Genomic DNA, 27,255 nt, shown 5'->3' on the forward strand with positions numbered 1-27,255 from the left:
AGAGCAAAGGCCATCCCTTCCAGAAAAAAGAATCCCAACAAGAGCAACACAGGGCTCGCTCGGTGGGTGCTGGGCCCCGGGCAAAGCTCTTCACACACACGACTCACCTCACCCTCAATAACCTCTAAGTTGGAGGTGATCACCATTCTCCTTTTCAGATGAGAAAACAGAGAGGTTGAGTCACTTGCCCCAGGCCACACTGCGTGGAGGCAGGAGGGGGTTGACCCCAACATCCTGTGTCCCTAACCACCGGTTCCTGCCCCTGCCTTCTGATTCCGGCAATGTCAGTCCCTCCTTTCACGTCATCAGACCACAGGATGGAGGGGGCCAGCGCTGAGGTCCCCTGGATAAGTGGTTTCGCCCCAGAGTCCGTGTGTTCATCTACAAAGAGGGCGGTTCACACCTGGCTCTCTCCCTTACCCAGAGGCTTGTCTGTCTCCGTCAGGGGTTCTCAGACCCGAGAGCGCCTGAGGGCCATGAAGACTCACATGGCTGGGCCCACGCCCAAAACGTTTCTCACTCAGTAGGTCCAGGTGGGGCCTGAGAATCAGCACTCCAGACAAGTCTGAACCCTGGTCCCCAAACAGGCCAACGGGTTACCTTGGGTAACCTCTCTGTGCCTCAGTGACCTCATCTGTAAAATGGGGTGATGACAGCACCCACTGGGCTGTCGTGACAATTAAAGGGAATAACTCAAGGCTGTTGCTCTTATGACCACGATCTTTACTAGAGACACTACGGGGCCAAATGGATCACTCCTCCCTCCCCTGGATTCACCTCCACCCTGGATACGACAAGGCACTTGCTGCCTGCCCCGTGCAGGGAGGGGTCTGCAGTGCAGTTGGGGCTGGCGGCGTATTCCAGAAGGTTCCATCGTGGTGACCTCAGGCCCTAACCCAGAACCTACCTCACTTCCCCTATCCTGGTCACAGGGACAGAGTTACGCAGCGAATGCCGGCTGGAATGGCAGATTCCAAGTCCACCAGCTACGTGACACCCCATGTGAGTGATTCTCCTCTCCCTGGGCCTTGGTTTCCTCATCTGTAAGATGGGAACATCAGCCTGTGCTTTTGGGCAGGATCTTCTAAACTGCCTCCTTGATGTGCACAGAGCCATCAAGTGGTCACAGAAGCCTTGGATTCAGCCAGACCAGCACCCCCACCCCCACTACCCAGCAGAGAATGCCTCCCCATCCTTGATAGGTTGTGTGAACCCTACAAGTGACAGGGAGCTCACCACCGCACAGTTCTCTTACTGGGCAGCGCCTCTTCTGCTTTTAATGCTGAGCCGAAGACTGGCTTCGTCTAACTTTCCCACCAAGCCTGCATCCTGCCCGGATGGATATTTAATGAGGGGATTGGGTTTCTGCTCCCTAGGCTCCCTTTTCCTGGCTACAGACCCAAGACCCAGAATGCACAGAGCAGAGGGATCTGGAGCCTCCCATCAGACACTGGTCAGGCCTCTGGTCAACTCGGGCTAGAAAGACCCAAGGCTGGCAAGGAGGCCAGACTCACCCCCCCAGGTCCATCCCCAGTGTAAGACAGTAATAACCAAATGGCTTGATTCTCCATTTTCAACCAGGAAGTAGGATTCAGGCTGGTGAATACACTGCGGGCTGGTATAGCCTGAGTTTATTTGCATGTCTTGTTCACGGAGCCAGGGAGTGATTCACACTTTCCTCACGCGTTGGCAGAAGTTTGGGAGTTTAAATGCAGAGACAGGCAGATAGGAGGGACAGGAAGGAACCCTGGCACGGACAGGAGGAGAAAAGGTTCCCCTCACCAAGAACTTGAGGCCCCACTGGGGAGCTCTGGCCAGGGAGATGGCGGAAGGAGAGGCAGAGACATTCAGCTACGCAGGGGTTGGGGTCTTCAGGGGTGTCATGCCTTGAGGGCTGGTGTAGACCAAGGAAAAGGGAGAGAGGGGCGGGGGCCAAAGGCAGACTGATCAGTGACCAGGGGTGCAAGCCTGGTGTCGGGCAGCCTGGTGTAACTCCCGAGTCTACAAACACGGATTACACAGCGGAGCCGCAGGTTACGTGGGGGCCAGGCTCTGAAGTCAGGCGACCATCTCGTGCAGTCAGAAATCCTCCTTTTGAGAAGTGGGCCAAACTGCTGGTGCAATTTAAATAACTGATTCTCGCTCTCTCTTTAGCAGCCCTCACCTGGTGGGAGAATTTTATCAGGGTAGACGATGCATCTGTGTGATACCTGGGGTGCCTGGAGTAACTGCCCTGAGCCTCAGTGCCCGCTGATAGAAAGCGGGGGCTATGCAGTTCATCATCCAAATCGAGACACTCGGGAGTAAAATGAAGCATAATTATATAACTTTTGAATACTTATCGACCAACGGTATTGGTTGCACTTATATTAGTCAACTTGTAAAATAATATTTCAGGTCAAAAAACTATTTTCAGGGACTTCCCCGGCCGTCCAGTGGTTAAGACTCCGCACTTCCACTGCAGTGGGCGCGGGTTCGATTCCTGGTCGGGGAACTAAGATCCCGCGTGCCGCACAGTGTGGTTAAAAAAATTAAGAAAAAACTATTTTCAAAAATAAACTTTCTTTTTCTAAAATGTGACACCAGAGGTGCTGGGCAAGGTAATAGGCGTCACCAGAGCTGGATGCGACCTGGACGTGTAAGTCACCAAGCACAAGACTGAAGACACAGGGGTCAGGAGGATTGAATGGACAAGTGTCCTGTGGGCGCAGAGATGCCGATTACCATTATTATTGTTGCCACTGTCACTATCATTATCACTGTCATTTTCACCATCATCACCACCATCATCATCACCACCATCATCACCACCACCACCATCATCACCATCACCATCACCATCATCACCATCACCACTATCATCACCACCACCATCATCACCATCACCACCATCATCACCACCACCATCATCACCACCACCATCATCACCATCATCACCATCACCACCATCACCATCATCACCATCACCATCACCACTATCATCACCACCACCATCATCACCATCACCACCATCATCACCACCACCATCATCACCACCACCATCATCACCATCATCACCATCACCACCATCACCATCATCACCATCATCACCATCACCACCATCACCATCATCACCACCATCATCATCACCACCATCACCATCACCACCATCACCATCACCACCATCACCATCACCATCATCACCACCACCATCACCATCACCACCATCACCACCATCACCATCATCACCACCATCACCATCACCACCATCACCATCACCACCATCACCATCCTCACCATCCTCACCATCATCACCACCACCATCATCACCATCATCACCATCATCACCATCATCACCATCACCATCACCACCATCATCACCACCACCATCATCACCACCACCATCATCACCATCATCACCATCACCACCATCACCATCATCACCATCACCACCATCACCATCATCACCACCACCATCATCACCACCACCATCATCACCATCATCACCATCACCACCATCACCATCATCACCATCACCACCATCACCATCATCACCACCATCACCATCACCACCATCACCATCACCACCATCCTCACCACCATCATCACCATCACCACCATCACCATCATCACCACCACCATCACCACCATCACCATCACCATCACCACCATCACCATCACCATCATGCTCTCCTCTTGGGGCAGTCCAGGCTCCTTCTCGGTAGCACCCAGGCATTTCTGGGAGAGGTCAGCTCCCATCACCCACCCTCACCTTCTGCCTCCTCCGCCATCTCCTCCTCGTTCCCGCTCACGCCTGACGCCTCCATCTCCTCATCCTCCACCACGGGCGGGAAGGCCGCCTCCTCACTGGCAGCAGCTGGTGCTTTCTTCTTCTTCCTCCGCGCGTTCCTCTCCTTCTCCTAGGGCACAGGGATAGCAGTTGGTCACGGCCAGGGCAAGGGCCTGGGCTGTCAGCCCGGGGACTCCTGGTGCCGGAGGCCTGCCATAGCTGCAAGGGACAGTGATCCCATCCACGTGGTCTTGAGGGTGCCCTTCCCCCCTCGTGCCCCACTGCACGGCCAAACATGCCAGTGGTTATTTTTACCCAGAGCTTCATTCTTCCATCATGCCCCAGATACACCTGGGGCGCAACCTGGCCTATAGGCTGCCCAGACATCCTTCCGGAACAGATGAGGAAGGACTGCCTCTGCCTGGAAGCCCCCCACGATCGCTCCAGCCCTGCCAGCTGTCCTAGCCAGAGCAGTGACCACACCCTCTGGAGGACACACTGCCAGGCACGGTCAGTACACTGGAGAGAATGAATGAATGAAGCTTTTCCTTGCAGCCTCATCTGTCCCCAGCTGAGCCCCGGGGGACAGGCTAGCTTGGGCAGCATGTCATTTCACCCCACCAGTCTTTACAGGGCACCTCTTGTGTGCCAGGTACTGCCCCAGGGGCTGAGAATACACGAGGAATGAGGAGACGGGGTCCCTGCCCCACAGGCCACCTAGTCGGGGAGATGAGCAATCAACACATCAATTAAAAAGAGCCTCAGAGGCAGAGGCATGGCTGCTGAGAGGGACAGACAGGGTGGGGTGAGAATGCAAGGGCGGGGCAGGGAAGAGGCTTCTTGGAGGAGGTGACATCTGAGCTGAGGTCTGAGTCGTGAGAAGAAGCTGGCCAGGCAAGGCTCGGGATGAGCGGTCCAGGTGGGAGGAACTGCAAGTACAGAGGCCCAGAGGTGGAACCAGCTGGGTGGTTCAAGGAACAGAAAGAAGGCCTTCGCTGAGCAGCCCTTTACTTCCCTCCACGCCTCCCCCAGTCCCCAGAAGCCCTGCTCCCCACGCATGGGGCCAGGCACCCACCCCCAGCTCATCACCACTCCTCCTTGACAGCTCCCGTCTTTGCACCGCACTGGGCCGGGGGTTCCGGAAGGGTGTCTCTTTAGCCCCATGCTGAGCCAGCCTGAAAGTGTTGATTGACTTACTGAGTGACTGAATGGGCTGCGTCCAGGGCTTGAACACACGGTCGGCAGAGTCGGGGTATATGTGGAGGCAGAGTGTGCGGGGGGGTCCGAGGTGACCAGGGGCTCCCAGGGGAGTGGACTGGTCCCTAAGAGGAGACCCGCCCCAGTACAGCTGGTGTGACGGGAGGGGTCGCAGCCTGAGCCCTTTGGGGTCCCTGAGGAAGGAGATGGAACCTAAACACTCCCAGACATGCCAGCAGCTCCCAGCGAAGCCCCTCACACTGGGCTGACTCGGTTCCTCCCAGAGTTCACGTCCACCCGAACCTCAGGATGGGACCTTTCTTAGAAATGAGCTCTTTGTAGATGTAATTAGGGTGAGTTCGTATTAGATTAGGGTGGACCCTAAATCCAGAATGACTGGTGTCCCTAGAAGAAGAGGGAAATTTGGACACAGAGGCACCCAGGGGAGGGGTGCATCCCCAAGCCAAGGAACGTCAAGGATTGCAGGCCACCCCCAGAAGCTGGGAGCGCAGGGCAGGAGCCTCCCCTGGAGCCTTCGGAAGGAGCGTAGCCCTGCCGACACCTTGATTTCAGACTCGTAGCCTCCAGGATTGCAAGAGGATATGTTCCTGTACCAGTCTGTGGTGCCTTGTTACAGGAAATAGGAAACTAACGCCCCTCCCCTCCGCCAATTCCCTGGCCCCCAGGAGAAAGCCACCATCACCGTACGTGAGTGAAAACAGCACAGCCCGCCCTTGGGCAGATGCGCCATCACCTCCAGGCGCCAGCCGGCCCTGCCCAGCCTGGCCCCCTCACCACGCAGGGCTGGGCGCAAGCCTCAGGGGTCCCCAGGCCCCAGCCCCTGCCTGGGGGGTGGGATCACTTCCTGTCCTGCCTTCTTCCTGAGCAAACGGGGGACCTCGGGGTGCAGCCGCTCAGAATTCGGGGAGGAAGAGGGAAATGTCTGTTGGCCCGTTAGTCACGGTTTCCGTCACCAGCGCTCGGCCAGGACCACAGCCCCACCCTGCCGAATGTCCACGGGACCACTGTGGGAACGCCCAGCTCCACCATCCGCCTGCCTCTGGGGGCTGGCGCACCCCGGTCCCGAACCCCGAGCTTCTCCCGGAGGGCCCCCGGCTGGAGCTCGCGGGGGCATGAGAAAGGTGTGTGGCCTGTGGGTTTGTGGGTGCAGCTGAAGGACCCCCTCTTCCCCAACCTATTTTTAGCAGACAGGGACTCACTTGAGTGCTGGAGCTGGGTGAGGCAGGCGACTGGCTGCCCGGGGGGTGGGGGGATGCTCGGAGCCTCGCAGGGAACGGGGGCTCCTATGGGCCTGGCTGGGATGCACGTCCTGCTGGGAACCTGAGGTCTCTCTGAGCCAGCAGCCCAGGCCACCTCAGGCCAAGTGGGGTGAGTATGATGTCAACACCAGAATCCCCCAGAGGGATTCAGAGGCTGGGACTTAGTGTCCCAGGAATCATACCAAACCCTTCCTCACGTGGCCCCGAACCTCAAGATTGGGGCATGTGTATGGAACAGGAGATGCTGGCGATAGTAGTATTGGTAGTTACAGCTGATGTCTGTTAAGCACCTACTATGGGCCAAGCATTCTTTACTTATTAATTCACTGGATCTGCACGCCTACTCTGCGAATCAGAGCATGCCACTCCCTACCTCGAACTCTCCAGACGCTCCCGGAACCTCTCGATATAAAACCCAAGTCTTCCCCACTCCATACGGTCCAGTGCGATCTAGATCTGAACCCCGCCCAGCTCTCTAACGCGCTCACCCTCCTTGGTCTGTTACAGACACACTGCCCTTCTTGTGCAAATGGGCTTACAATGCCCTGGCCACAGGGCCTTTGCACTCGTCACTTCTCTGGCTGGACAGCCTTCTCCCAGACACCCACGTGACTCACGTACCCACCTCCATCAGGGCTTTGCTCATACATCACCTCCTCAGGGAGGTCTTCCCTGATTACCCTGTCAAAATCAGCTAATCTCGTTCCCCATCAATCACTTTCTACTACTATCCCTCATCTATCTTCAGACCACAATCTGAAATTATCTGTGAGTTAACTTGTCTCTAGAACTAGAATTAATTCAAGGGCAGGCATCTTTGTCTGTTCTCAGCTGTATTCCCAGGACACCTGGAACAGCGCCTGGCACAGAAGAGACACTCTGTAACTACTAATTTAGATGCATGAACCTGATAGACAAAGACGCTGGCCCAGAGAGGCAGAGACACTTGCCCAAGATCACACAGCTCGTGGGTCAAGAAGCCCAGACTTCAATGCAGGTCAGATTCAAGTATCTCCCTGTCTGACCATCTCTCTCTGCAGGCCTGTGCAGCCTCAGACGGAAGAGGCAACAGAGGAAAACAAGGCAAGGCGGGGCCTGGGCTGAGATGGACAGAGACAGAGAAACATGGAAGCTGAGCCCGAGAGCCCGGATTCACAGATGGGAGAAAAGGGTAACCTTCGGTCATTAGGAGGGGGAGGGAAAACCTTGGAGAAGTCACTGGTGCCAAATGTTACATAACGCTGGGACGCGCTCCGCCTGCCCGCCCGATCCTGCTTCCTGCTGACGTCGCCCGTAGCCACGCTCAGGCCAGGCCTGGTGCAAGGCAGGAGGGGACACCCGCTGACCCTCTGCTTCCCCCACTGCTTCCTCCACTGGCCGAGGGTGACGTGTCTTCCTGAGCTCCAGACGGGGCCCGGCCAGCAGGAATCACCAGGACCTGTCTCCCTCCCAGGGTCTGGAGGGTGTGGGACAGCACCTTGTGAGGACTGCTTGCATTCTCCAGTGACACGGAACTCACCCAGGCACCATGGGTGGCCACTGTAAGGACTGACGGACCCAGGCTGATGGGCCCCCCATCCCTCACTGAGCTTTCTCCGCAGCCTTCAACCTAAGCCCGCTCGTTCGCTGTCAGCAGGGAACGAGAACCCGTCCCACTCTCCCCAACAGCCCTTTCTCGTCCACAAGTGACAAGCAAGGCTCCCCTGTTTGCTGGCCTCAGAACACGGCCCACCGGCCCCCACCTTCTGGTCCCCTACTTCCCAGCAGGCCCAGCCTCTGCTGAGTTCTGTGGGAGCCACGTCCAGTAATACAGGTATGGGTCCAGGAAGGGAAGCCAGGGGCTCCCACAGACTTGGGTTCAAACCCCCTCTGCGGTGTCTCCCTCCTGTCCTCAGCATCTTCACCTGAGGACGGGGCCAATGGTGGCGACCTCAGGGGTCTGGGGGAGGGGCCCAACCTGGGCCTCGGGGTCCCCCTGCTGTTCACGCCTCCTCCCCGGCCCACCAGCGATGCTGCCCAGCCACCGGCATGTTCAGAGTCTGGGGACAAGGAGGGCGACCGTCTCTATCAGCTTTGGCTACACTTCACTCAGACCAGCACAATCCACCCCGAGCCTGGCCCATGCTGGGTTGCCCCTCAGCTCACAAACCTTCAATGGCTCCCACTGTCCATTAAAGAAAGACCCAGCTCCTCTGCCCAGCAGGAAACCCCACCCACACGTATACCCGGGGCACCTGCCATTGCTTCCCTGGCATATAGTAGGCGCTCAATAAAGGCTTGCTGAGTGTGTGATGAGGATAACGCCCAACACTTATTGAGCGCAGACCGAGGGCCGGGGCTGGCCCTTTACAAATACGAAAGCCTCTGCTGCTCACAGCAACCCTATGAGTGGCTCTGGGTCTTACCTCCTTTTACAGAGGAGGCAGCTGAGGCTGAGTGCTGAGGCCACGAACCTGCGGGCAACAGTCAGGAGGCCACAGAGCTGGGGTGTGAACCCTCTAGCCCAGAGCTCTACTCCATACCATCGTGCTCGGCTGCCTCTTTGAATGAGTGAGTGAATGAATCAATCCATCAACTGATCGATCGCTCAGGCAATCCAGGAGCAGACATACTCTACACCCAGTTAACAACCAAGGGAGACACGGCACCCAAGCCGCCAGGCATCTGGCGGCCATGGGCACATCACTACTGATGCCACCACCTCTGCTACCAATGATGCCACCACGGCTCTCTCTCGCGATGTGCCAGGCCCAGTTCTAAGCACTTCACACCCATTCGCCCGAATCATTCCCACAACAGCTCTTTGAGGTGGGAATTATCCCCATTTTAGAAGTGGGGAAACTGAGGCACAGAGAGGACAAGCCACTTGCCCAAGGTCACACAGCTAGGAAGTGGCAGAATCTGGATTTGAACCTGGGTGTCTTGGGCCCACAGTCCCCACCCTGGCTGTTTCTGCACACATTATTCAAGAGAGCACCTTGAATGCCCCTGAGAAGAATGGGGTCAGTGGCTTTAAAATAAAATAATGATCGTACCGATACTACTACCAGTAGTTAGAGCAGCTAACCCCCATGGAGCGCCCCCCTCTGGCAGGTACTCCGTCCTTTACATGTGGTAACTCATTCGCTCTTCACCCGAGTTCTTGGGGTAAAGGCTATCATTCTCCCACTTTACAGATGAGGAAACTGAGGCTCACGGGGTACAGCCGCTGCCCGAGGTCACACAGGTGTCAAGTCATGAAGCTGGTGCTTGACCCCACTTTCGCCCTGGAGCCCAAGCTGCCCCATCCACCTGGCTGGAATCTCTGTTTCCCCAACCCACCCTCTCAAGTTTTGGGGCCCCCAGGGGCGCAGCAGGGCCGTGCCCCAAGGAAACCTGGAAAGTGAGGTGGGTGCCAGTAGGCTGTGAGAGGAGATACCTGTAACCCGACAGCCTGGACGAAGCGGGCTGGTGTGTGGGCACCGGCTGGGCTGGGCTGGGCTGAGCAGGGAATGGGGTGTGGGGGGGGGGGGGTGGAGAGGCAGGGAGGACAGGTCAGAGGGAGAAGGGGATGAAGCAGGAAGATCCCTCCGTCCCTGGGGCGATGCTCAGGGCCACAGTCCCAGCCCAGTTAATCCTGAGTTGGTGTGTAGAGGCCGACATCCCGCCCCCATCCAACCACCACCACGGCCAGGGCCGCCATCACAGAGCTGGATCCTATCTGCGCTGCGGGATCTCAGCAAGTGTTACGGACAGGCGCTCCTTGGCCTTGGCCCTCACTGAGCCTTCCACCCTGCCGAAACCAGAGTCCTGAAAGCTCTAGAAAAAAGCAGAGCTCCCTGTGCTTCAGGGGGCCCTGCCTGAAGCTCAGGGAACCAACTGCACAGCAGGCGGGGAAGGGGCAAGAGGCACAGCCTAACCAGACACCACGGGGAATGGGCACAGGCAGCGGCCTGGCTGAAGGAAGCCTGACCACAGGGCCATGGCACAGCGTCCCCCTCTGGCCTAGGATGCTTGGGGTGGGGGTGGGGAGGGGTGCCCCTAAATTCTGCACAGTGCTCAAGGAGCGTTCAGAGAGGGTGATTCTCGGCAGCCGGCCTGTCCTCTCTGGACCAAGGCGGGCTCCATGGTGGAGCAACTCAGCCTCCCAGGACAGGGTGCACATACTTTAAACCCAGCACAAGCAGCCCAATCAGGGGGAACGGGGAGGGTGGAGAGCTCTGCGTCCCCCTCTTGTACCTTCATATCTACAGGGAAGTATGCAGCCCGCTGATTAAAGGCATGCGTCCGCAGGTCATGTAGTTGTGGGTGCAAAGCCCAAGCCAGATGTTTATGAGCCTGGCTGAGCCTCAGTTTCCCCAGATCTGAAATGGTGACAATGCTTGGCATGTCACAAGTGTGCCCAAAAGGGGGAAGGGAGGGGGATGGAGGGAGGGAGGGAGAGAGAGAGAGAGAGAAAGAGAGAGAGAAAAAGAGAGAGAGAAGGAAGGAGGGAAGGAAGGGGGGGAGGGAGGGAGGAAGGAAAGAAGGAAGGGAGGGAGGGAGGGAGGGAGAGAAAAGGAAAGGAAAAGGAAAGGAAAGGAAAAGAAAAAAAACAAGCCACCCCCAAATGGCCCTCGCTTCCCAGTAACAGCTGCGGAGGAAGAGGCCTCTCCATGGAGACCATTTACGGGCTCAGTGAGGCGAGCCTGCCCCGTCTGTGCTCCTGGAGGAGGGAAGGTCCGTGCCTCTTCTCAATCCCCTGGAGGCCAGGGCTGGGCCGGCTGCTGCCTGAGCTGTCCACTCCTCCCCCGGGGTGGCCCTAAGACTGTGAGTTCAAATGGAGTGCGGGAGATGCTGACTTAGGGCTCCTCTGCCTCGGGGTCTTCGTTCCAATGCGCTGACAGCCCTGAGTCCCTGGGGAGTCAGTGCCTGGCCCACCGAGCTCCTTCCTCCCTGCCCTGAGCCCTCAGAGGCACTACGGGCCCTCAGAGGTGTCTGACCGAGGAGTGCTGGGGGGCGGAGGTGGGGAGGCAGAGGTGGGCCTGCGCATCGCAGTACCCAGGAGGGATGCTTACGGCAGGGATCCACCCCTGCAGCATTTCCGGGGGACCACGGAGCGGGCACCTCGAGGGGCCGAGACCTGGGCAAGAGAGCTGGCGTCAGACCCCTCCCCGCCCAGGGCTCCCGGGCCGCAGGTCTGGCCCTCAGGTCTGGCTGGGATGCACAGGGCAGGGGCGGGGTGGGAGTGGGGAGACTCACCATCTTCAGCTTGTGCTGCTGTAGGATCTCATCCAGGTTCTGCCTCTTCTTGTAGTTGAAGTAGAAGTTCTTACACTGGGACACCGTCTTGGAGCCCACCATCCGGGCGATGGCCGACCAGTTCCGGCCGTGTTCCAGGAGACCTGTGTGGGGGAGGGCGGCAGGTGAGGGGCGGCAGACGGCTGGACAGGCAGCGGGGGCCCGTACCCACAGCCTGGAGGGCAGACAGAGCCCTGGGCGCAAGCAGCCCTGATCCCGGGGCTCAGGCTCACTGCACAGGTCCAAGGTTTCCGGAAAGAGATGGCTGGGGTGGGGGACACCAGAAGGGTGTGGCAGGCCTGGGCTCCCCGGGCTGCATGGGACAGCCTGGGCTCTAGGAACTGGAGGGGCAGGTGGGTGCAGCCCTGGGTGTACCCCTGCTGAGGCCACTGTCAAGGGTTTCGGGGGCTGAGGGCTGAGGTCTGGGGCGCAGACCCCGTCCGGGGCCCCACCTCTCCTCCTCCCCTGGCTGTCTTGACCCGGCACTGACACTCGCTCGCAGCTGCAGACGAGGCCTCGGGAGACGGGCTGTTTTCCGGCCGCACCAGGCCAGAGAAAGGAAGGAACGTGTGAGCAGGGCTGGGAGGGTGGAGTCCGGCTTGGGGTGAGCTGGCCCAGGATCCTCCGTGCCCAGGTTAACTGGGGCACACCCAGAACCCAGAGCTCCCCGTGGACGCCTAAAGGCCCACCCCGGACTCGGGGCCCACCAGGCGTGGTTCAGGGTCTGGGAGTGGACTTGCCCCCCCAAATCACAACCCCCCCATCTCCATGAGCTTCTCACACAGCCTCACAGATTCCTGATGTGGGGAGAAATGCCCAGGAATTGGTAGACCCCATCCCAAATTCACCTAGGGCAGAGAAAGTTCCCTCCATCCCCACAAACTCAGGCCAGAGCTGCACCTCCAAGCCCTCTTCCGTTCTCAATGCCATAGACACCAGGCTCTGCAGAAACATCAGTCCCCCAGCTCCCCTGGAAGCCAGCCCCGAGTCTCAGCCCGTCTGCCCGCAGCGCTCCCAGCAAACGCCTCGCACAGGCCAGCGCCTCTGCGTTTTTATGCCTTGCATCTCCAGGCAGCGCGCCTTGTGTAGCCAGGTCAGCCCGAGCAGGTAGGGCCTGCCCCCTTCCTGACGGCTGCAGGAGGGGCAGATGGGAGGCTCCGGCCTCCGGGGACTGCGGGGCAGGACTGGGCCCCCAGAGGGCAGCAGGCGTGAAGCCTGAGTCACGGTGCTGGGAACACAGCGGCCTCTGAGCCCCAGAGCTAGACTCATAAGGACTAGCGAAAGATTTCCCATAAAGAAGTTTGAGGCTGTTTTCCTTGAATCAAATCAAGCTGCAAGCGGGGAGGGCTACGACGGGTGTTTCTCAGGGGCGCGGGAGCGTAAGGGCGGACAGGGTGTGTGGCAGTATTTTCTTTCATTCATTCATCCATCCATCCATCCATCCATCCATCCATTCATTCAAACATGTGCTGGCGGCTTGCTACCTACAAGGCTCGCACAGAAATACAACGGCAGCGAAAACAACACCAACAAACCACCAGGTCACACGGCCGAGCAACCTGGAGTTTGCAGAGCCCTGCAAAGACTTGGTTCCCTCTTCTCCCTGCTGTTGAGGCCACGGCTGTTTTCCCATCCGCAGGACGGGGGAAACCGAGGCTCCAGGGATCAGAGGAACTCACAAGCTTATGGGGTGGGCCAAGGGGCCGAGTGGACGTGGGACCCAGGTTGTCTGCTCTGGAGCCTCTGGGCCCTGGGGGGTGGGGCGCTAGACTGACAGGCCACCTGCTCCCCTGCGGAGGCCACGGGGCCACATGGCCCCAGGGCAGCTCCTCAGGGTTCCTCAAGGACAGGCACGGAGGGGAGGGCTGGGGCGTGGGATCAAGTGTAACCCAGCCCCCTGACCTTTCCCTCCGCCTGCGCCCGCAGCAGCTGCCGCTTCCACAGGACCTGGCGGAGGACGACGGGGACGCGTTTATTTATATTTCCGCAGCCGGGGCCAAGAGAGCCCAGGCAAACACGCTGGGCCGGAACCCTGGGAGGGAGAGGGCGGGTCTCCCATCTGGGCCTTCTGAGGGGTAGGTATGTGGGGTGGGGGGTGGGGGGGCGACGAGGGCCCAGAGCCGGGGGGGGGGGGGGCGGTGTACGAACCTCAGCGAGGTTGACATTTACAGACTCAACACATAAATAAGGAGGGTGCTTGGAGCTGGCTGGGGGGTTGGGGTCCTACTTAACTCCACTGGTGGCAGAAGCAGGAGCCTGGGTGGAGGGGTCACCCGGCCCTTCCCGAAAGCTGCTCTCGAAGGAGTGCTGGACTGAGCTGTCCAGAAGCCCTGCCAAGAACGTGCTGTGTGGTCTCCGCCATCCCCTCTGCTCTCTGGGCCTCAGTTTCTTTAGCTGCTGCGTGAAGGGCTGGGGTGAATGTCCTAGCATTGCTGGCTAGGGTCCCTGGGGTGGGAGTGGACGGGCACGAGCTTCCTTCTGGTTCTGGTTCTGGTCCCGGGAACCCCAGACTGAGGGTGCCAGGCACAGGGAGATGCACTTTAGACCCCGCCATGCCTTGGAGACCACATGGACCAGACCCAGCTGAAAGCCCCCTCCCACCCTCCCGCCGACACCCCTCTACCTGGAGAGAGCACCTCTGAGCAAGCACCAACCAAGACCCCCAAGATTCGCCCCAAGCACAGACCTCCTTCCAGGAGAGCCCCAGCCCGACAGCCTGAGAGGCAGGGGAAGGGGCACCAGGAGAAAGTGGGGGGGGGGAGTATAGAACTCCTGAGTCCGCCACCCTGGGGTCCCTGTCTCCCCTGGGGTCCCTGTCACCGTAGCCCAAAGTCCCCCCCCCCCATCCCAGTCCCCTGCCCGGAGCCACTCACTCACATCCTCTCATCTGCGTCTCCCCCTCCGCCAAGTTTTCCGGAAACATACGGCTTGGAGGATGCTCCAGGGATCGGAGCTGGGAGCAGCGGGCTGGGAGGCGGGAGGCTGGGCGGCCCTGGTGCCGGCTCCGCAAGGCTTCTGGCTGGCGTCTGCTGGCGGCTCAGCTCGGCCTCACATCCTTCTCGTCCAACGGCGCGAGGGAGGGAGGGAGGAGGGAGGGGCCGGGCGGTGGGAGGGCGGCAGGCGGAGGCTGGCTCCGAGGAGGGCGGGGAAGCGGCTCCTTGCTGCGCGCCGTGGTGGCCCAGGGCTCCTCCGGCGCTGCCACCCCTGAGCCGTTCCCCCCCCACCCCGCCCCAAGCTGCGGGTGTGCGAGGTGCCCTTCGCCGATGCGGGCGGGCGGCGGGAAGGTGTCGGCTGTGCCAGGCGTCACCAGGGAGCACAGTGTCAGCGGCTCCTCTGGGCACCAATGTGCCCAGCGCGGGCGCTCAGCCCCCGGACGCCCGACGCCCTCGCGGGGCAGAATCCAAAGACCCCAGAGCCTCTCGGGCAGCAGCGCCCGGCAGCCTCGCTACGCGCCAGGGCTCGTCCGATCTTCCTGCTGCCTGACCCAGCGAGACGCGTCAGGGCTGAATGTGACCTCCAGACGGAGGCTCGCGGGAGGGGCGGGGGAGTGTGGCAGAAGCCCAGGTTCGGAAGGGGCGGGCCAACTTGGCACTGGCTTCCCCCTCCCTCTCTCCCCATCCGTGGCGGTGGCGGCGTCAGCAGCGGTAAGAACAGATGAGGGTTCAGAAAAACAGAGCTTCTCCACCCCGGCAGCCGGGAGCAAACAGCTTCTTCCGCTGTCATTCCCCTGCGCTGCTTCCACCTGTGGTCTGCCCCCCTCCCAGCCTGATGCTGCCACGGCGGCCAGGCCCTCCGTGGGGGGCTCTGGAGGTCTGGATGGGCTGGAAGGCGGCAGTGGGCGGGCAGGGCTAGCCTAGCATTCTAGGAGGAAGCTTAGAATTTGAGGGGACTCTTCCAAGTACAAATGAGACCTCCAACCCCTGAGGATGGGGGGAAGGGTTTGGAGCCCGTCAGAGGGCTCTCTGCTCCCCGAGGGTCTTGGGACTACAGCGGCCTCTTTCTTCCCTCTCTGAGATACCCGTGATGACTGGGTCAGCCCGCGCCCCATACAAACACCTGCTATGGATGCCCCAGGCAGCTCCCAGGAGGTTGAAAGTTAACTGAGTTGAACTTTGGAGCGAGATCCAGGTCACGACCGATTTCTCCAACTCCGGGGTCACTGACCTGCTTGTCCCTTCAGCCCTCAGCCTTTCCATCCTGCCCAAGAAACCCAAGGAACGACAGGCCACAGGTCTCTGAAGCACCCCGATACCCCTGCTTTGCCCCCCAGCCTCGCCCCGGGCCCTGGGGCACACCCTCCAGGGCAGGCAACAGATCCCAACCACATCAGGGATCCCGGACGTCCTGCCTGAGTCCCATGATCCGTTCTCTGCAAGGGAGGCCCCAGACGGCTTTTAAGGATGCCAATCCAGTCGTGTCACTCCTCTGCTTCAAATCTTCCAATGATGACCCAAAGCTCTTGGAATAAAATCCAAAGGCCTCAGCGTGGTACATGAGGCACTGCAGAGCCAGTCCTGCCCCGCTGTCCAGCCTGCTTCCTACCTCTCCCCTCGCTCCAGCCACGGGAACCTTTTCTGCCCAGCCCTTGGATGTGCCCCAGGACATTTGCACTCACTGTCCCTGCTGCCTGCATGGCTTTTTCACAGCTCTCCTTCTGTCTTCCTTCAGTTCTCAGCTTCAAGTGATACCTCCTCAAGAGAAGCCTTCCCTGACCACTCTCTCCACAGTCATCCTCCCAGCCACCCTGCCATCATGGGGTTGTTTTTTTTTTTTGCGGTACGCGGGCCTCTCACTGCTGTGGCCTCTCCCGCTGCGGAGCACAGGCTCCGGACGTGCAGGCTCAGCAGCCATGGCCCACGGGCCCAGCCGCTCCACAGCATGTGGGATCCTCCCAGACCGGGGCACGAACCCGTGTCCACTGCATCGGCAGGCGGACTCTCAACCACTGCGCCACCAGAGAAGCCCGATCATGGGGTTTTGTTATCTCCAGAGCACTTATCACTCCCTGAAATTAGCTCCTTGGCTCCACTGGTCGTGAACAGCCGTATCTCTGCACCCACAACTGCTAGGCGTGCAGGAGGCATTAGGCAAATGGACAAAACTCCAGACACCCTGGGTATCTGGGTTTGGGAGCCCTCTGGGCACCCCCCCCCAAGGCATCTCCGCTGCCTCTCTGGGGCTCCCAATTAGGAGCTCCAAAGAGAGGAGGGAGCTGAGCAGTTTATCCCCCGGGGGGGTCCTGGACCCTCCCCTCCCCAGAAGAGACGTCAGGGAGTGCCCGCCTCTCACACTAGGGGCACGTCCCCACATACTCTGTGCAGGTGCCCCAGACGGCAGATTCTGCCAACATCCCCTGTGGTCTGGATTCCCTGACCTCACTCCTAATTCCTAAGGAAGGAGTTTCGTTCTGAAGTGTCAAGAGGCGGGAACTAGGAAGTGAAATTGACCAAGACAGGAAGTCAAGCCAGGAGGTCTGAGTCACAGCCGTGGAGCGCAGAATGAGGCGAAGGAGCAGGGGGTGGCCGCAGAGGTGCCAGTGAGAGGGGCTTCTCTGCGTGGTGGCTGTGGAGGCTTGGCCAGCCCACTCTGGCCGTCCTGGCTACGCTCGGTGGGGAGCTTCCCATACACTGTCTGGGGGCCTGGGACGAACTGTTCTCATGGGAGCAGTGACTCACCCTCCTCAGCTCACGTACACTGGCCCCCAGAAAGGCCTCATCCCTGTTCTGTCCCTCTGCACGCTGCCACCCGCTCAGGGTCCCTGCTGTAGGCAGCTCTCACCTCTGGGGTCTTCGAACCTGTACCAGTAGCCAACCTCCCCCCCCCCCGCCAGCCCCCGCCACGGGTGAGTTCTGATAACCTGGGGGCAGGAGGAGTCTTTCTAGCACCTGCAGTCATCACACTGTCACCCATCTGCATCCTGGGAATGTCACAGCTGCTCCCTCGGGAAACCAGCGTCCCCCACCTCCTCCTCACCCCCTCCCGAAACACTCGCTCCCCATTACCCCAGCCAGCCCTGAAGTTTTCTGTTCCCTTCATGAAGAAGCACAGGCCGCCTACAAGAGGGACATATCCACACCCCTCCCGCCAAATGCCACTTTCCAAGAGAAACTCCAGTTTGCAAAACAAGATTTTCTGCCTAAAACACTGTCAAAGGAGGGGGGAAAAAAATCCAGCAGACTTAGTTCTGAGTCATGCCACTTCCTTATTTTGGAAACTCCAAGCCCTGGGTGGGTTTGACTTGGACCCAGCCCTTGGTTGGCGACCTTGCCAGGAGCCTACTGTGTATCTGAACCTCTGACAGTCCCGCCAGTCCCCGAGGGGATTCGGCCAGACAACTTCACACCTGAACTTGGACTTACCTTCCAAGTAAGTCCAAGTTAACTTTTCTTTCCGTCTACCCTTTTCAAAATAAGTCTCGGTGCCTACATAAGCCTCAGCTTCAGCTATTACATCTGCAAATCACAGTGACGATGTGATCTCCCAATACATGATCAAAGCCAATGATCTCCCAATACATGATCACCTATTAAGATGAAAAAAAAAAAAATCACCTGTGTGCGACCCGACACCCTACCACTTTGGGAAAAATGCCATGTTATGTGTTCAATGTCAAGTTTTCCCATAGAGCACAGCCAACTGGTTTGCTCCCAGGACCAAGCAGCTCTATGTTATTTGCTGGGCAAGCCCCAGCTCACTGCCCCCTTGGGCCTCAGTCTTCCCATCTGTGAAGCAGAAGGCGTGTGTGTGCACGTGTGTGTGTGCACGTGTGTGTGTGCACGCACATGTGCGTTTGCAAATATGGAGAACTCGCCTTGCGGGTCCCTTGGGAGGATTAAGTAATATCATTCGTGCAAAATGCTGGAACCAGCCAGCAGCCACCACGTGGTAACAGACATCATCACTGCTGTGTAACCTACCAGGGGGCTCTTTCCCTGAGGAAGCACCAACTGGAACGCCCACGTGTGGATTTTGCCCCTGGGAGTGCAGGTGGGCTGGGAGATGCTTGACTTTACCTTCCAGGGTGCTGACAAGGAACAAGAGAGTGGCCTGGAGCTTGCCCTGGTGTCTGGCTGTCCCCCGCGCTCATGCAGAAACCCCGACTCTCTCCTCCTTCTGAGCCATCACAGTGGCCTGTTTCCCACACGTCAGAAGCATCCAGGTCGGGAGAGCGCGCACCCAAGACAAAGCTCAGCAGTCTCTCTCCAGCCGGAGGTGGCGACAGCTCCCCGCTGATGCCAGCCCCGGGATGCTGCAGGGTCCCTTCTGACAACCTTTAAGGCCGCCCCGCTCCTGTCCATCAACTGTCCTCAGTCCCCGCTCCAGGCGCTGGCCCCGTCTCCTGCTGGGCCCTCCCTGATGCCTGTACTCAGAAGTGACCCAGCACCCCTGGTGCATCAGCCTCCAGCCCTGTGCGCTAACCACAGCGCCACGTCGCCCGTCGTGAGCGCCGGTGGGCAGGTGCACGGCTGTCCAAGCACAGAGGCCATCGCTCTCCCTTGGTCCCTGCAGTGAGGACGGCATGAGGCTTTGATGATAGACACGTGGATGGTAGGCCCCACATTTCCAAGTTCCAAGGCTGGGGACTCACACCTCCCCTCCCCAAGCCTCAGACTCTTCATCCGTAAAAACTAATTAAACCAGCCAGTGTGCACAACAAGCGTCTTGGAGGCGCAAAGCAATTCGTGGCTCCTCCCTCGGTCCCCCTGCAGGCAGAGACAGCCTGAAGTCACTGGGGGAGAGTTAGGGGTCCACCTGGGCTCCATCCGGCCCAACAGGTCCCCCTGCAGGCAGAGACAGCCTGAAGTCACTGGGGGAGAGTTAGGGGTCCACCTGGGCTCCATCCGGCCCAACAGGTCCCCCTGCAGGCAGAGACAGCCTGAAGTCACTGGGGGGGAGTTCGGGGTCCACCTGGGCTCCATCCGGCCCAACAGGCCTTGCGTGGGGCCACCAGGTCCTGGTCCTTGCAGCACCCTACTCTGGGGCCGCACACCTCGCCTTCTCCCTCCTCACCAGGCAGGCCGCTCGAGGCCAGGGAGGGGCTGGTGGCCAGGAGCTGGGCCAGTGCCTATTTCTGGTCTGGAATGGTGTGCCTGGGGGCTTCCCTGCCCCCTCCACAGCTGGTTCCCTGTCCACCAGAGAAGGGGGCTGGAGACCAGTAGGAGCTGCCAGCAGAGCCCTGGGCCTCCCACACAGCTGGGTCGAGACTGCAAGCCAGGCCAGGCTGACCTTTCCCAGGGGAACTAGAGCCTCACATCCCAGCCTAGTGCCTGCCCAGCATGGCGCTGGGCCCGAGGGCAGGCAGCCAGCTCCCTGAGGCTGCCCTGCACATGCTCAGTCCTCACTTGGTAGGAGCCCCAGGACAGGCAGCCCTCACTCCAAGCACAAAGGAAGGAGCAGGTGCCCACCTGCCAACCTGGAACCCTGCAGCCATCCTGTCCCCTGTCCCACTCCTCCCCATGCAATGGTCTTCCCCATGCTCTCAGAGTAACAGCCAAACTCTATCCCACAGCTGGTAAGGCCGGGGGGTGAGGGGTGGCCCTCCCGACGGCCTCTCCATTCTTTGCCTCTCTTCCTCTCGTTCTCTGCGTTTTAATAGCTTCTTACTTGACCACGCTGCCCTTGCCACAGGGCCTTTGCACATGCTATTCCTTTGCTGGGAGGCCCTTCCCTCTCTCGTTATCTGATTAATAGTAGCCAGGCCCATGGATCCACTCATCCAAACCTCACACCAGCCCCATTCCCATTCTGTAACTAGAGTGCGTGAGTTCAAATCCCAGCTCCACCAATTAACAGCTGTGTGACCTTGGGCAGCTCATTTAACCTCTCTCGGTCTCAATTGCATCATCTGGATAAAGAAACTAGTAATAGCATCTGCCTGATAAGGTTAGTGGGGATGAAGTGACTTGATGCACGTAACGCCCTTAGCGGTACCCGGTACCCAGGCGTACCGACAAGTACTTGACAGTGTTACTTAACGTTATTCCGTGCTTTGGGTGTCAGCCCAAGGGCCCTTCCCCAGCGCTGTGAAACCGCCTCCAAATGTCATTCTACGCTTGCTCAGCAGGCCGCTCACCTCCAGCCCCTTCCCTGCGGCCCCGGGAAGCGCAGGCACTGGTCAGCGTCACACACCCACAAGGGACAGAGCTGGGACTCAAACCCAGGAAGAAAGGCTCCAGAGTCTGTGCTGAACTGCAGGCCTGCCACTTCTGAGCACGTACTGTATGCCAAGGACTGCACGAATATGGCTCATGCCACTCTTATAATGCCCCTCGGTGATGGCATCCCAGCCTCATTTTGGAGGACGAGGGAAAATGAGGCCAAGACAGGGATGGGCCAGGGTCACAAGGCTGAGGAGTTGGTTATCATTACAAACAGTGACAGGGAACTCAGTGTGTCTAAGTCACCACCCCTATAAGCGCTTCTGTTTTCTTTCACCAAAACCCCACACAGGTGGTTGTCCTGGATTAAACAGTGTTCCCCACCCGCCGCCAAATTTCATGTCCACCCACCTGTAACCTGTGAATGTGACCTTATTTGGAAAAAAAGTCTTTATAGATGTGATCGAGTTAAGATGAGGTCATGCTAGATTAGGGTGGGTCCTTATAAGAAGAGGAAAATTTGGACAGAGACACACAGAGGGAAGACAGCCATGTACGATGCAGGCAGGGGTTGGAATGTCTAGAAGCCAAGAAGCGCCGAGGATTGCCAGCAACAGCAGAGGCTGGAGGAGGAGAGGCAGGACCCTCCCCTGGAGCCCTCAGAGGGAACCCAGCCCTGCCGACACCTTGATTTCGGACTCACGGTCTCCAGAACTGGGAGAGAATACATTTCTGTTGTTTTTAAGCCACTAAGTTTGTACCTTGTTACGGCAGCCCCAGGAAACTCATACAGTGGGTGATACTCTAATTCCCATTGTACAGATGAGGAAGCTGAGGCACAGAGAGGTTGACTAGCTTGCCTGAGGTCACAGAGCTTAAAGGTCCAGAGGCTGAGGTCCAGTTTCTCTCCGGGGACGGGGGACCCTCTGCAGCTCATCCTTCTAGGCCTGGCTCCTGGAAGTCTCCTGGGATGCCTGGGGCAGGCTCAGTGGTCCCAAGGCCCTGGGGACACCTGGCTGCTCACTTCCTGGGCTCCCTGAGGGAGGGACCAGGGCTGGCTCATCTCTGGGTACCCCTGCCCTGCACAGGGTGAGGCACTGGGTCGATGTAAATGGGTAGGAGGATGGGTGGGTACCATCTGTCTCGGGCACAGCTGGGTTTTGGGTACCTTCCTGGGTTTCTGAGGGCCGGGGGCACTGGAACATTCCTAGCCTCTCCACCCCCGCCCACTGTGGAGAAGGAGTCCTGGGGGCTGCCAGCACCTGCCTCCCGGCCCCGATCCCCTCCCGCCGCCTGGAACAGGCAGCCATTAGCAGCCACCCTGAGCGGTAATCGTCCAGATTGCTATAATTCACGGCGGACAAGCACACTGGCACTCATCACATTATCACAAATGTCACTGAGCAGGGCCTCGGCGTGCACGGTCCCCAGGGGGACTCGCACGCTGCCGTCTCCACGGGCAGGACCCAGGATGAGCTCGCTGCCGCCACTGAGGATTCAACCTTGAGACGGTGGGGCGCACTCCCGTCCCAGCCGGTGAGTCATCCCCAGCCGTCTCCCAAAGGAAGAGAGAGGGCAGCCTCTGACTCAGCGACTCCCGGTTCCCGGGCAACTGGGAAGGAGCTGGGGATGGGGCTGCCATGACGACAGAAGACACAGCACAGGCTGGTAGCCCTGGGACATGCACGTGGAGCCCCTCACGGCCCTGGTGGGTGGGTCCCCAGGCAATAGCACTGCCGGTGGCTGAGATCCCAGGGTCTCACGTGTGGTTAAAAAAACCATGCAATTCTATACAAATGTTCACAACAGCATTATTCACGATAGCCAAGAGGTGGAAACAACCCAAGTGTCCATCAAGCAATGGATGAATGGATAAAGAGAACTCCTCTGTCCACACGGAGGAATACAACTCAGCCATAAAAAGGAATGAGGTGCTGACACAGGCTACGACATGGATGGACTTCAACAACGTGATGCCGAGGGAGGCCAGACACAAAGGGGCAGATGTCATGTGATTCAATTCACGCCGACGTCCTAAACAGGCAAATCCATAGAGACAGAAAGCGGACTAGTGGGCACCAGAGGTGGGCAGGGCTTGGGGAGAATGGGGAATGACTGCTACTGGGTACGAGGTCGCCGTTTGGGGTGGCAGAAAGTTCTGGGGCGGCAGAAAGTTCTGGGGCAAGAGAGAGGTGATCGCTGTACAACGCCATGAATGCACTTAAGGCCACTGAATTGTCCAGTTTAAAATAATTAAAATGGTATGTTTTTACATTATACGTATCTCACCAAAATTAAAGGGGGGAAAAAACATGACACATTTTCAAATAAAGCCTCTTTTGCACCCCATGGTGCAATCCATACCAAAAACCACAGAGTAGACACAGAAGACAGAAGAAAAGGACAGCGTGGCCCCCTTGGGGGTGCTGACAGCACCCACTGACCCCCGGCAGCCACAGACCATGCGCACAGGCCCCCGTTGGTGCTCCTGAGACGCTGAAAATAGGGCCTCACCTGCGAGAGGAACCAAGGCGGCTCCTCCTCTTCTGAATGAGGCTGAGGGTCCAGCCCGGCCCTTCCTCCAGGCCGGCCTCACCAGAGGCCCGGGAGCTTGGAGGAAGGAGGTCTGGAGCCTCCAAGGGACAGCGTGCCCGGGCAGGAGCCCTGAGGGGAAGGGCTCGGTTCCCGGTAGGGGGCCTGATCAGGTCTGGGGCTGCTCCTGGTCAGTTTCTGAAACACCAGGACCAGACGCTCAGGCCCCCAGGCACCCTCTCCCGGGGCAGAGGGAGGGGAGGGGGTGGGCAGGGCAGGCAGCCCATGGTCCAAGGTCTCAGCCTCCGGGCCCAGCTGTCCTCGCACACAACTGTCCCTGTGCACCTGGGTCCTTCATTAGAAAGGCCATTTGCTCGGTCCCTGAGTCATGACCTGGAGCTCTGGGCACAAAGGAGCTGCACCTCAGCAGTGGGGCCTCAGCAGGACATTGGGGACAAGAGCCGGGAGGCCCAGGTCACCAGCTCCAGGACCGGGCCATCCTCGGCCTCTGCCCCTCACTCCCTCGTCCACAAAACGGCCGGAAACAAGACTCACCTCTCAGGGCTGGGGTCAAGATGAATGAGAGCAAGCAGGCAAAAAGGGGCTCAGATGCCACCTCAGCCTTGGCCTTCCTGCCGGCGCTGAGCTAGTCTGACGGCCCCTGCCCTGGGCACAGGAGAGGGAGGGGCAGCTAGAGCATCTCCCAGAGATGGGGGCCGGGGGATCGACACCGACGTAGCCCCGACAGTGCCGGGCCATCCTTGGGACGCTTAGCGCCTGTTACCTCTGGCTTCTCTTGGCCAACCCGGATGCCCCTCTCTTTCACAGATGGGGAAACTGAGACCCAGAGATTGGTCACTGAGCCAGGAAGTCAAGGGCCCAGCCATTCTGGCTCCAATGAACAATGAATGTGCTGGTGGCTTCTACAGAGAACGCGGCGTCAGCACCACAGCGCAGGGAGACGGCGCAGCGAAGGGGAACAGCTTGACCCCGTGACCCCGCCGCGGTGGCCACCAGCAGGCTCTGTGCCTCCCAAGGCACCCGGGTGCTCTGCCGCCACTCAGTCTGCAACGCCATGAGATGCTGGCCCCAGTGGTCACGGAAGCCGTACACCGACAACATGGCCACACAGACCCATTTTCTGGAGGACAAAACTGAGGCTCCGAGGAGACATGGCCAATCTGATAACACCCACTGCAGACCACACCACAGCCCCGTTTAAGGGCACAGGTCAACCTCCTCCCCACCACACAAGCTGCAGGACCCGGATGCCCATCGAGGGCGATTAGAGCAGCCAGAAATCCCTCACCTTTCTTGGCTGTTTCCATCTCTTCTTCGGTCCAGCGAGAACTCTCGTTCATCTCCATGGAAGCTGGAAAGGAAGACACAGCGTGTTGGCAGCAGCCTGGAGCGGGGCACTTTCCCTGCCTCTGGCTACTCGGGGTGCCTGCTGGGTGGAGGGTGTGCAGGCACCTGTTTTACAGAGGGGAACGCTGAGGCGATCCAGGGCCTGGACCCTGAGCTGCCTCTGTATGCACTCGGCTGGGAGCATGGTGACCACATGAAGGCGGCGGGAGAGGAGGAGGGACGTGATGGGCAGGAACCTCATCTGCGCATGGACCCACTGGGGCCGGGTGACCCTCTGTCGTGAGGGCTGCCCTGGGCATTGCGGGTGTGGAGCAGCATCCCTGGCCTCTACCCATTAGGTGCCAGGATCCCCCACTCCAACTGGGACAATCAAAAGCGGTTCCAGACATGGCCGCCTGTCCCCTGCGGGAGGGCCCTGCTCTACAGGGTGATTACTATATTCTCCCCTGACTCATGCGGTACGAGGATGGGGCTGCTCGTGTTACTGAGAAGGAACACAGCTGCCTTGGAGTCGGGGGAGTTAGCCGAGTGTCTGCTGTGGCTGTTTCTGAGCCTCTCCTCCAAGTTCCCCTACACGTGAGCCCTCGTTCTTCCCTGAAAGTCGCTTAAGATGGCGCGAGGGCGGCAAGCGTGAGGGACGTCAGCGTCACGGACTCAGTGCCTGGAACCGCGCTAGGCACAGAGTATGCACTTGGTAGAGGCCGCTGACCATCAGAGGGAAGTTCGGGCAGCTTCCCCGCCCCCTGCTACCATGCATGGCCAGCTTTCCCCTTCCCTCCCACGGCACCCCCAGAGGCAGGCTGTGGAAGTGGAGCCTGGGGTGGGAGGTGCCCATCAGAGGGCCAGGGGCTGTGTTTTCCACTCCACCATCCGGCCCCAGCGTCAGCCTGGGGTCCGGGAGAGCTTCCCCGGAAGTCAGGTGTGCCAGTGCCTCCCCTCCTGAAGGGAACCCTCCTGCCCTGGGTCTCCAGGCACTCCAGCACCAGCCCACAGGAGCTGCACGGGGTTTGTGGCCAGCGGGCTGGCTTTGAACCCCAACTGACTGGGACTTTACAGAGGCAACATCCCTTCTCTAAGGTTCAAACAGCGCATGTATGAAACGGGTACCAATGACCTCCCGGGAACAGGGAGAAGGAAGAGGTGCCTGGCACAAACCCTGGGTGTGGACGAGGCGGGCGTCTGTGAGACAGGGAACATCACCTCCATCAACTCCCATCCCGGGAAGCCATCCAGGTGGCTGGGGCCTCAGCCTGAACACTCAGGCCACGGGTCCGGGTTCCCGCACATGCCGGAGGGCAGGCCCCAAACGGCCAAAACGCTACAGACAGCAAGCACACACCGGCTGCCCCCCTGTGGCCGAACTTGGGAACTGCTACTCAATTCTTCTCTCTTTTGTTTCCCCCCTTGGGTAGGGCGTGAGGCTCAGAGCACCTGGGGGTGGGCACCCACTGAGCAGAAGGAGAAACTGAGGCCCACAGAAATGAAGGTACAGGGAATTCCCTGGTGGTCCAGTGGTTAAGACTCCACACTTCCACTGCAGGGGGCATGGGTTCAATCCCTGGTCAGGGAACTAAGATCCCGCAAAAAGGGGTGGTTTTTCGGTGGCTTGCGGGATCTTAGCTCCCCGACCAGGGATTGAACCCAGGCCCTTGGCACTGAAAGAGCAGAGGCCTAACCACTGGACCACCAGGGAAGTCCCAAGGCCAGATTTCCTGAGTGAAAAACAAAACCAAATTGGTGATCTGGAATTTTATGTGAACTCTCCAGCTCTGGAATAATCACGGCTGACAGCCAGTGAGACTTTCCCATGCTCCAGGCACTGTTCTAGGCCCTTCCTACACACAAAGTCACTAAAACGCTCACCCCACGGTTACAGGCATTACGGGCAACCGCAGTGCCGATGAGGCCACTGAGGCACGGAGAGGTTAAGGAACTCGCCCCAGGTCACACAGCGAGTGTGCAGCTAGTGCTGGGATTCTGAGCCTGCTGTGCTTGCGGCGCCCCTTCTCCAGCCCGAGACTCACCCAGCTCGGCGCTCTGCTGCGGGGTGATGGCCTCCTCGCTGTTGGCCTCATTGGCCATTGAGCGGGTGATGCGGCCTTTGCGTCTTCCCTGGCTGTTGGCGGTTTTGCGGCCTTTGGAGGCCACTGCCTCCTTCTCATCGTTGTCTTCCCCAGAGGTGTCATCCGTCTTCTCCCTAAAGGCCAGGGAGGAGAGACAGGGATGGTTTCACCAGTGCCGGGAACCTAGGTGGCAGTTTCAAGAGACCTGCTTTTCCTTAGCAAGATGAGTGCTGGCTGCCAGCGATTTTCTACTAATCAGAGGGTAGGAAAGAGGGAAAAAGCTTGGGGCGAGGGCTGGCTGGTAGCAGTCTGCAATGCCATCTTAGTTTTGAAAAGGGAGGTGTGAACTGGTAGCTGTTGTCTGCTTTACTCTCCTAACAGGGATGTGGGCTGGGAGTTAACCGACTGGCTATTTTATTCACCAAGTAGGGGTGTGGGCTGGTGGCTATCTGCAAGGCCATTTTATTCACCAAACAGAGATGCTCTCTGCTCTCTGTCTGCAAGATTACTGGATTAACGGCATGGGGGGGGGGGGGGTGCAGGCTGGTACAATCTTCAGGCCACTTTAACTCCCCAAAGAGGAGACGTCCCCCAAGGGGCCCTGTAAACGACACTGACTTTGCCTTCCGTATTATCACGGACCACTGTGTCCTGCAGAAAACGCAAGAGGAAAGTTTCCTGCCGGTCTT

General features: G+C 58.9%; 1 protein-coding gene across 1 annotated transcript in view; it reads right to left on the reverse strand.

Moving 5' to 3' along the window:
- The window catches only part of NCOR2 (nuclear receptor corepressor 2), a 152,459-nt gene that overhangs the window by 45,440 nt on the left and 79,764 nt on the right, over positions 1 to 27,255 (reverse strand). Inside the window, exons 15-18 of the mRNA XM_065889541.1 lie at positions 26,528 to 26,700; positions 24,445 to 24,507; positions 11,467 to 11,609; positions 3,752 to 3,899 (exon numbers count right to left, since the gene is read on the reverse strand). Coding sequence (XP_065745613.1) covers positions 3,752 to 3,899; positions 11,467 to 11,609; positions 24,445 to 24,507; positions 26,528 to 26,700 — 527 coding nt within the window. The remainder of the gene's footprint in view (positions 1 to 3,751; positions 3,900 to 11,466; positions 11,610 to 24,444; positions 24,508 to 26,527; positions 26,701 to 27,255) is intronic.

The sequence above is a fragment of the Phocoena phocoena genome, chromosome 13 (assembly GCF_963924675.1).
Source record: "Phocoena phocoena chromosome 13, mPhoPho1.1, whole genome shotgun sequence".
NCBI lineage: Eukaryota > Metazoa > Chordata > Mammalia > Artiodactyla > Phocoenidae > Phocoena > Phocoena phocoena.